At 34.8% G+C, this 10563-nt stretch overlaps 1 protein-coding gene across 3 annotated transcripts; it reads right to left on the bottom strand.

Annotated features, from left to right (window-relative positions):
- Positions 1 to 329: 329 nt before the first annotated feature.
- On the bottom strand, positions 330 to 5569 carry Pdf (Pigment-dispersing factor). Of its 3 annotated transcripts, none has more exons than XM_022061392.2 (4): positions 5447 to 5569; positions 2253 to 2356; positions 956 to 1122; positions 330 to 480 (listed from the first exon to the last, which is right to left on the bottom strand). In XM_022061392.2, the coding sequence occupies exons 2-3, from the start codon at positions 2352 to 2354 to the stop codon at positions 961 to 963; spliced, it is 264 nt and encodes an 87-aa protein (XP_021917084.2). In that variant the 5' UTR covers positions 2355 to 2356; positions 5447 to 5569; the 3' UTR covers positions 330 to 480; positions 956 to 960. The 3 variants fall into 3 exon arrangements, with proteins under 3 accessions (XP_021917084.2, XP_087212525.1, XP_087212524.1); XM_087356399.1 differs by lacking the exon at positions 5447 to 5569 and adding an exon at positions 5025 to 5152; XM_087356398.1 differs by lacking the exon at positions 5447 to 5569 and adding an exon at positions 3628 to 3712.
- Positions 5570 to 10563: the final 4994 nt, after the last annotated feature.

Genomic DNA, 10563 nt, shown 5'->3' with positions numbered 1-10563 from the left:
ACAACATGGAATAATGTTATATTTCTAACGCTATTAATTTCTCACATTTATTTCTTTTTACAGGAATATTTTATAAGGATTTCTTCTTTCCCCTGTGTGTGTGTGTGTGTGCGCTTGTTAACTTCAATCACCCAACAATACTAAGTAAAAATAAAATGTATAGAGCTCATCACTACATTTACAGGAGAAAAGGGTCTTGAACAATACATATTTATGTGATTTAGAACATAAACTCAGCATACACCTCTCCATACTTACTCAGTTTTTTAATACCATATGATGTCATAGGATAGTAATGAATTGCTGTAAAAATTAAATTAAACTCAGTATTCACCTTTATTTACACAATTTTATTTTTCATTCATGCACACAAGCCATAATAAAAAAATTATTTAAGCAAAACTTTACGAGTCAAGTATTCTTAGAGAAATTAATTCTGTGTTGTCAAACATAAGTAACAACGTGCTTTTTATCTGACACCTGAAAATAAAAAAAATTAAATTAATATCACATTTTATTGTAAACAGGATGATGCATGTGTCTCAATTTACACTCTGAGGACAAACAGGAAAGATTAAAAAACAGTCAAACAGTACAATACATAGGAAATTATGAAGTTTAACACAGTATAGTCAAGTGCATTCATTATATAGTGTTTAAATAAGAAATGGCACAATGATTAAGTTTATTTTTCTATCCACTATGAAGAATGCAGAAAAATCAGTTGTAGCTCATTGAGTGTACTGTACCAGGATAATGGCTCTGTTCATATTCAAACTATGTGTCCCCACATTGTGATCCATGTTGGCATTTGGAACCATGAAACAGATGTACTAACCACTATACCAAAATTAAGATTTTTGCACTTTTACCTCAGTTTGGAATACATCTTACCACTCTTTTTTACAAGATAAATGCATGATAATGAGTTTCATGTAGATGATTATATTCTTACCCATATCATTTCCTTCCAGCTTCATTCAGTATTTTTGGCAGTCCAAGCAGAGTGTTTATAAGTTCTGAATTACGCTTGTGAGTGCATATAGTTTGTTGTCCCTTGTGTAAAAGTAGTTGCATTATCCAGGTGGCTAATTCTCTGACATTCACTGCATTTGTCTGAAACTTTCCATGTGAAGCAGTAAATTAATTAATTACTTTAAAGGATAAGCAGCACTCAATTTCTTTACAAGCTGATTATAAAATATGTATGATTTAATTACACTTATTGTATAGGACTAGCCAGAGGAATGGTCCACAGACAGTGATGAAAGAATATAAAACATCTGATTTATGTCAGTCATTTCAAATTAAATACCTGCATGTTATCTTCACTACCTTATATACACTGTCTTCTTATTCAGTATTTTCTAGTAAGAATGGAAAATTTGTGATAACTCCTGTAACACGTCACTTCTTTTGATACCAACATACAGTTGTAACACATTTGAAACATACATATAAAACAACACACAGTTATTTACATAAGATTTATTACCTTCTCTGCCATTGTACTTTGTTTGTAACTTGATATTGATAGGAAAACACAGTAAGAAAAGTACAGCATAAATTATGTGTCACAATTAATACAGTCATAAAATTCTACAAAATTAATGTATTGCCAAATTTGCCTATACATATCTTATTTTACAGTACTTCCTTTCGAACTATTACTAGTATTTCTAGAAGTATACCATGTGTTCCAGAATATAAGGCACCAATTTTCTACATTAAAGTGATGCCTAATATCTGTATGAGTCTTACAGATCAAAATTTCTCCCCCACCCCACCCCACCCCCCAAATTCCCTCTATAAAATCTGTATGTGTCTTATAGTTCAGAAATAACAGTATTGATTATGAACTGCATTATGGTAGAATCATGACAAGGCAAGAAAGAGGAATGTTATGAAGATACTAAAATATGGCCTTTACAAATTAATGGTTTGTATGTGGATAATAACTTCTTTGATGAGAATGAACATGAGCATGCTAAAGAATATAGTGGAAGCAAATTAATACAGTCCTCTATTTCTAATAATCTTTATCGTCAATAGACATTACATTTCACTCATTACCGATATTTGCCATGTAAGTTTGGCAGAAGCAGATAGAATTAAGAAGATGAAAATGATTTGTTATCTGCAGTAATTCATCATAAAAATAGAGGAATTCAAATTCACAAAGAATATGTTATTTGTAACATACACATACTACATTGGAGTTACCTTTGCAGTCTTGTTCTAGTCACAATTACCTCTTTATCTAGGTATCGGTTATCTTCCAGTTGGATGGCAGCTGATGTAAATTCAGTTGTTAGTAGGTAGAAAAACAGAATGACAGCTCCCAATTGTTTCATTGCTGAAACAGTATCAGGGTCATTAAGAGACTTAAAGACTTGTAAGATAATCAGTAATATAGAATCCTCCTGTTTTCCCATTTCCTTGTCTTCTGCATCTCATCATAACTAGGAGGCCATGTATGTTCTAGTACATAAAACAAATTACTTGGTATATAAAATAAGCCACAAACAACTATTAACACTATAAAAAAGACTCTATTGCCATACGCGTTTCAACCTCAAGAGGTCATCATCAGTGGCATCAGGGAAATTAATTTATTTGATCAAATGGTTTAAACTGGATTTAGAAAATAAATAATGAATAGGGTATTTAACAAAAGTATTTCAAGTGACACTGCACTGGATGTTGTTATTCACAAGGGTTGAACTCAGCACTTAGCTATTGATCAGATGGTCCGGTGGTCGTAGCTGGTCTGGTATTTAACAACTTTGTAATTGTGTGGTGCCATGACAGTAAATAATAGAAAGGTGTATAGCAATACATCCTTTCATTTTAAGAACCTGAATGGTACATATTATAAAAGTAATATCAAACCATATGAAACTGAAATTTCTTATACATTGACTTAAAAGTGCATTATATAGTGACATCCAAGGATTCAAAACAGTGTGATCTTGAAATTAAATGAAAGGTATTCTAGAGACATAAACAATGAAGGCATAAGAAAAAATTACGATTTCAGTGTGACATGAGGCACATAGCATCACACTGACTACATTTACTTTTGATACTTGACTGAACAAGAGACAAGGAAAGGTATAAAACTCCTTCCTCTTCACCAGGGATCAGGCCCCAACCTTACATAAGAGAAATAGAGTCGTAGCTACTTATCGTAATGAACTGTGATAAGTCCGTAACATGTATTATTAATTTTACTGGGTTTCTGAACTTTCTCCATTGTCTAGTATTCTGAACGGAACACGTTTCTGAACTGAGATGAAAAGGTGGGGAGTATCTACTCAGGTCCATGAAAACCAACTGTAATATACCATCATCAGAAACCTTTAGAACTGATCTAATGTACTGTTTATATTTACTGAATGTTGAAGTGTAGTATTGAGCGTTAATATATGTGGATTAGTATTTTCTTGCATGTATGTTCCAAAGTATAGTAGTTAAAGTTTTATGTTTCTGATTGTATTTTTCATGATTTGTAGCTGTAGAAAATGAGCTCAGACACACAACTTAGCCTTTGTCACTTGTCACTCGCTTAGGAAAGAAAACACATTTCAGAACAAATTCAGTACATTAAACCATAATCTCACTTACTAAAGGAATTAGAAATGAGAAGACTGCCAACCAGAACAAAATTTCTCAAACTGTGATGATGATTACATACTGCATGCCTTAAATACTTTGACGTACATCCTCTCTCGTCCCTTCCACCATCTCAGAAAGACATGAGGAAGAAGTGGGAGAAGGGGTACATACGGTATATTTGCTTTTATTTAAAATAAGCTGGTGGGGTTATCTGAGTAATCTGTTATGCGTTGATGCCATCAGATGCAGGAGTTGTAGTGGGTTATAAGCAGATCAGCATGTGGTCCGTTTCCACCCCATCCCTTGTATTTCCTAGAGGTTTTGTATTGTCGCAGACAGAAAATCAATTGATTTGGTTTAATCAAGAAGGGGCTATATAACATGCTCTGAATTTTACTCATTATTTTTTAATGTATATTACTGTGACACATCAGTTTAGAATTAAAGACTTTAAAATTTTCTCCAGCACATAATTTTGTTGACTGAAGAGGAAATTATCTTCATGGCTAAGTGAAGTGAAGGTAAACTTTCATACATTCTTAACCTTGAAAGTTGTCAGCTTCATATTCTTGTCACTTTAACCTGGAGAAAAATCAACGGCATTCATCTCCTAGGAAGCTGTTGGGCCCACAGTTGGTGTGGACATGGTGACAAAACGAAATCTCCATCCCCTACTTGGAATTGAACCTTGGTTTAGGCCACTAGCCAGATATTTTACATACTAAGTAGAATTACAAAGATAGTATTATTCATCCATTTTGTAGACTTTTTGCAGCCATATAATGGAATTTGCTATGAAATATTATAGGAGATAGTAAATATTACTGGATTCATACTAAAAAAACAGCATATGAAATTTATGAAACAAATTTAATTATCTGTGGATGGGTTAGCAGGATGTGATTCTCTTTATTTCTTAAATTTAGAATTGTTTATTAATTACCATTTAATAATGTCTACAGTAGAAATCCTTTAGTAAATCATTTTATAACCAAATTTGTTCACATGTTAAAATGCATGAAATTTGATTTAAAAATGTTAACTACACATACTGTTAACTGTATGTTTTATAGTAAACATTCTTTTTTATCTTCACCTTCAGTAAGTATAAATAATGTTATGCCCTTAATAATGTTTTCTCAGAGTCCTTTCTTATTTAAATTAAATTAAATGAAGCTAACAATGAATTTTCAGAAAATTTGAAGTATCCCATATATTAGAATAGCTCTTTAATGTAATAAGGATCAGAATTTGTTAATGCTTTGTACAGAAAGGTTATTCGTTTCCTTCTGTCTTCATAAGTTAATAAGCTGATAACTTGAATCTGTCCTCACCCCTGGTTCTATTGAGGTAGTCATTAATTTTACAGCTAGTGTATGTCACTGAACTTCTGTTTATACTCATACCTTTCTTTGGTCATTAAAGTGCGTTGGCTTTTAATATTTCGAAATATGATTATAATAGGTATTTTTCAGGAGTTCTTTGACCTCTTGTTTTCTTTTGAACCTGTAAGAAGGCCATTCCCTTGTCAATTGCAAAATTATACACTTCGCTACTCATATATTAAAATTGACGTGAGGGAGGGGTCTATGTAAGATGGCTTGATAGTGGTAGTTGTCAGCAGATGTGGTCTTCCCGAAAACAAGGTCGTCTACACTATCTGAAGGTCCAGAGCTGCTTGTAGAGAACATTCCAAAGCATGAACTTCTGTTGACTTTCTTTTCTTTCGTATTTCAGTGTTGCTGTTGTAATATTGATTCCGCGGGCCATAAAAGAGTGAATAGATAAAATTATGTAATTACAAAATTTAGCCATCTGGCAATCTTACCGTACGCATGGTAAACATAACAGGTTCCAGAGCAATACAATGTGACCTAAATACAAACAACTATGCAGCAATTTTGAGCATTAGTATACATGTTTCTTTTTTGTATTGTTCATCCTCTTCTGTTTTAACTAACAGAGTAGATTCCTTTATATTTCGCTCAACTAGTTAGACATGCGGTAGTGCTCTACTGGTGAGAGATAGGGCCTTTGAAAGAGGTGCCTGTCCGAGGGAGCACAGAAGAATGTGTAAAAATAATCCACGATCCGAGTATTCGAACCGTATTAGTCGATGAGCGACGTAGTTTATCCTTATCTATGGAAATAATGTGCTGTCTAAAAAAAACAGTATGAATAAATCTGCATATTTATAAAAAATGCAAATCCGCAAGCTGTCTGGTAAATAATCTTATAAAGAGCTATTTAAATCCCAGTTTTCAGTGGCTTTATCGATAGGTACAAACCTAAAATTAATTCCGTTCACTCCTTCCAGATAATGCTGAGAACATTCTTAATAGATGGCACCTTTCGCAGTCTGTATTGGAAAATGTAACCTATTATGTGCGTCATTAGCATACACCTTTCCAATCTTTTCATAAATATTTCATGGCAAACAATTATTATGAATAAGATTGGCCATACGTACAGCTTATCACTAACTTAATTTGTGTTCATTTAATTTATAACAGTATTCTGGCCGCTGATTGACTTTTGTGAACACAGGAGCAATCCTTGTGAAACATAGTTTGCATTAACCCTTTGAGATCAAAACCTTCTATGTCCTAAGAATTTCTTTCGCCATGATTACATCATATTCGGCACCAGGCTTGCCCCTTTGCGACGATAATGATTTTTTTTCCGGGAATGACCTCTCAGTACGGGCGTAGGCAATGAAAACGTAAATTTCCGTTTGTTCTTACGAGGAAACATCATTTGCTTTAGTTTTTTAATTCCTTTGTGTTTATCGGGAAATTTTTGGTGGTTGGTTATCTTTATTTTTCCTTATACTGTACTACAAGTTTCATACAAAAGGCAGTACAATATAACTGTTATAAGAGTTAATGGCATTTAGTAAATTAAAAACGCCCCCAAAACCGTGGTTACAGACGTAGAACCCTTATTATGAGAACTTTGAGACAGAAGCATCAGATTATTTATTCCGTTTTCAGAATGTCGTGTATGTCAAGATTAATGAAGCTGAGTAAGCCATGTCTGTACGGTTGCCTTGTTCTCAGGATGATAGCTGTCATTTACATGTATTAATGCAATAACTAGTCGTCAATTTCAAGCTGAGCAAGACGTCTTGTGTGTGTGTGTGTGCAGTAACTGTACCAGTTGCAGGTGGTTACATCCTCCGTTGAAAATGTCACCTGAGGAATGGGAGGCAATTTTTTTTAAAAATTTATATACATTAGAGAAATTCGCCCGTAGTTATTGCGTTTCGTGTTCTGCAGATACGCGGTGGGGTTCATATAAGGGTAGCCAATCCAGTCTATGGGTAATCAGTAACTCTTTACTGTGAAGTCGGCGGGGCTTCTTTCGAAGAGTCGCGGGTCGGACAACCTCGCAAGAAGGATCTTTTACGGCCTATAACTGTAACTATTACTTAATAGTTATCAGTTATTTGCACCGACTCAGCATAGTCCATACATATTAAGAAATCTATTTTTTATTACACATTAATTAGGTAACATCGTAAAATCCACTCGGTATTCTAAAGGTTTTAAGGCTGGCGTTGAATCGAATGTGTGTATCTTACTTTATTTTCCCCAGTTATAAAAAGACTTTAACTAATTAACTCCACTGATGGAAGTATTTCTGAAATCTAATAGTCACTCTGATAATTAAATTCTTCGCCTGTCATTGGATTCCGTATTTACAAGAGCCCGCGAAGTCTGAGGCCCCGTGCAGCATTTTACAATATGCTGTTCCTTACGGTAAGGCGTTGTTAGCACCCCGCCTAGCATCCAGCCTTGAGAACTACCCCTTGTCGTCGTATTCAGTATATTCGCAGCCGCCTTCCATATGTAGAAGCCTTCTCCATCCCCAAACTGAAGACGCGCCTTTGCACGAAAAACTTGCAGTTCCGTCCGAATGTCCATTCGCTTTAGCTATTACAACAATTTCTCTGTCACTTATGTACGAGAAGGAAAGATTTGACGAAGGGCCGTGGTCCATATTTTCTCCTCCCATGCACTATAGAGTCACTGTCTTAAGGCTGTTGCTCGTATGTGTACACGGACTGATTGACAACTCTTTATATGTAATTCGTTTTATAAATTGTATCTCAACATATTCAAGGGAAACATATAATATTCGCCTACTATCTCTCTTCCACCTTTAGGCGGGTTAAAGTATTCTTCATGCTCTAGCGTGATCGTAGCACTTTATGGGCTAGTCCATGACCGTCTGTCTGAGGTGAAGAACACCTCTGGAATGCCATTTTACTTAAAATGTACACCTTTCCAATGCTGTTACCGAGTCCTTTAAACGTTGGCATAGTAAGAATTAGTAACGTATTAAATAACCCGAGTGGCGTTTGCGGTACAATTTTATAGGATATTTTACTTGTATTTACACAAAAATCAGTTTGATGTTTGCTTGCGCTCCTAGTGGACGCTTTGTAACTACATGTGCGTATCTTCAGTTATAAATCCAGTATGTCTAGGGCAATTCTGGACCGTCCTTCTTAATTTGGAACTAAATACCAAGCAACGTGCCAGACAGTGGACAACACATGTCTCGGAGATAGAACACGAAACTCTGGGCGGGCGGTCAGTGACTTTCTGAACCGGTTCAGTCGACTGGTCAGTCCACATGTTACAATTGAAACACGACCTTGAACTTAAACGTGATAGGTTCATTTCCCTTTTAATGAAATTATAGTGAGATTAAATATCACTCTGCAGGAGGAACGAGATGAGTGACATTTGGGTTGGATCAGACACTGCCATCTATTGAATGATTTTTAGGATATTGAACAGCACTTCGTATTTGATTTTTGGTATATTAACTTTTTCCATTAAATATGATACAAATTTTGTTTTTCAAGTAATGCAGTTCTAAAATAATGTTGGGCTCTGGAAGATGTTATTTGTCTTCTGGGTAGTGACGCCATGTGAACTTTTAGTTATATAGCAACGAAAAGAAGGAACACACTGCCTTCAGGGTTAAAAATGGCAGAGGTATATTTTTTTCGTAACGTTGGTATCTACCTACAAGTCCGTACAGCATAAATACACAAAAGACTAAAATCGACAACAAAACATGTAGATACAAGAATATATGTTGCTGGTATTTGAGAACAAAGTGCTGTAGATAATATTTGGACCTAAGAGGGAGGAAGTAACAGAAGGCATAATGGCTTTTATAATTTATTATCTTCACCAAATATTGCTAAGACAAGCAAATCAAAGAAGATGGAAAAGATGAGAAATGCGTATAAAATTTTGATCGGAAAACTTGAACAAAGAGATCACATCGGAGACATGCGTTAGATGGGAGAATAGTTTAATATTAAAATTCATTAAATAAGCAAAATATGAAGGTGTGAGCCGGCTTCATCCGACTCAGAATAGATTCCAGCGGCGGTATTTTTTTTAACACAGTAATGAAACTTTGGTTTCCGTGAAAGAGTGGGAATTTCTTGAACACCTTAGCGATTGGTAAATTCTGATAAGGACTGGGCTCCATTGAGTTAGATATTTAAATGTGGTTCTTTCCCGCTTGTTGTCGTAATAATGTTCGGGGTCGTTTGGGGTTAACGTTGCGATAACTCATTGTCCTAGGTACGGCCACGTACTGAAGACGAAGAAGCCCATTCCGTTTATAATATTCAGTAAAATAACAGTTGTTTGTTAGACAACGTATTTTATTGTTTCTTAGATCTGTGTTATATGAACTTATTTGAACATTATTCCAAAGCAAAGGGAAACTAATAGATTATTGTTGTCTTGTGTGTATACACACGCCTGTACAATGGAGATAATGGAGGATTACGTCTTTATAAGATGGGTCTCAGACTATGGAGACAAGTTTTCTATCTTCAAGATGTGCGCTGATGACTGCATAGTTCACACTTCGCTCTTCGACTGGATTAATTACACAAGTAATTAATTGCCGTTATTGTTAGACGGATGAAGTATGAAGATGATTGTCTTCATACTCGTCGTCATAAGAACTTGAAATGTCACAGTTAAAGAATGTTTCTTGTAGTTGATGGTCGTATGATGTTTCTTATTACCGAAAAGAAAGGCGAAATTTATTGAAACTGTTTAAAATAAATTGATTTCGCGCTTTAAGGAATTTGGGCGGCAATGAGTTCTTTGCGGAAGACTGAAGAACACTGTGAACAGTGGTATGGCGTGTACTCCACTCAGTATTAAGGCATAATTTACAGGGTATTTTTCGAGCATCGTTATTCAACTGGTAAATAAATTTCATATTTTTATTTAACCTAAATTCCATCGTATGACAAAAAGCTATCACATCCATTTGTTCAAGGAAAATCGAAACCCATTGTTGCGAAGATAATCACACGACATATAGCCGGAAATAATTATTTATTGTATTTGTTAAATATTCACCACATAGGAAACTATTTCACGTAAGAGTTTTAATTGTTAATAAGATCTGTAATTTATGTTACGTACAATGTTTTGTGCGATAAATCGATTTCTTAGAAAATGGCAGACGAAAAGCATATACAACAGTGTGTCTTCCAACGATCTTCTGTTTCCAAGTAGCAATACTTATCTGTCTTTCTCAAAATTGTTTATGTACAAGTAATGGAAGTTTATGGTACTTAAGCCTTCTTAATGGTTATGCACATTCAAATGGAAGTAGAGATTAAAAAGACGCGAAGGCACTTTGGCATAATCTGCTACCTTTGACATTTAATATTTGTGCTTAAGTTATTTCAGCGTCATTTTAAGAGCTGAATAATGTGGCTTTCATGTTGGGCAATTTCCTTCTTTTTTCTCGTGTGTGTCTGTAACAGCTTTCAATACGTCTGGACCCTTTCGTTACATATAAAAGATATCCTAGATATAAATGCAATCTGTGGCCTATAAAAATACATGTTTTCTGTGTTTTGCCTCACAAGAACTTTTAAATTGTCTG

Source organism: Zootermopsis nevadensis, unplaced genomic scaffold (genome assembly GCF_977971745.1).
Source record: "Zootermopsis nevadensis isolate Lab colony 2312 unplaced genomic scaffold, Znev_1.0 Znev_ptg000027l, whole genome shotgun sequence".
NCBI lineage: Eukaryota > Metazoa > Arthropoda > Insecta > Blattodea > Termopsidae > Zootermopsis > Zootermopsis nevadensis.
The sequence above is the reverse complement of the archived record's forward strand: the minus strand, read 5'-3'. Positions and strand labels throughout refer to the sequence as shown.

Excerpts from the sequence above, each read along its gene's own strand:
- Pdf (XM_022061392.2), bottom strand. The coding sequence starts at position 2,354 with ATGAAACAATTGGGAGCTGTCATTCTGTTTTTCTACCTACTAACAACT. Across the intron at positions 1,123-2,252 it reads ACCGATACCTAGATAAAGAG|TTTCAGACAAATGCAGTGAA; the intron begins GTAATTGTGACT and ends TCACATGGAAAG.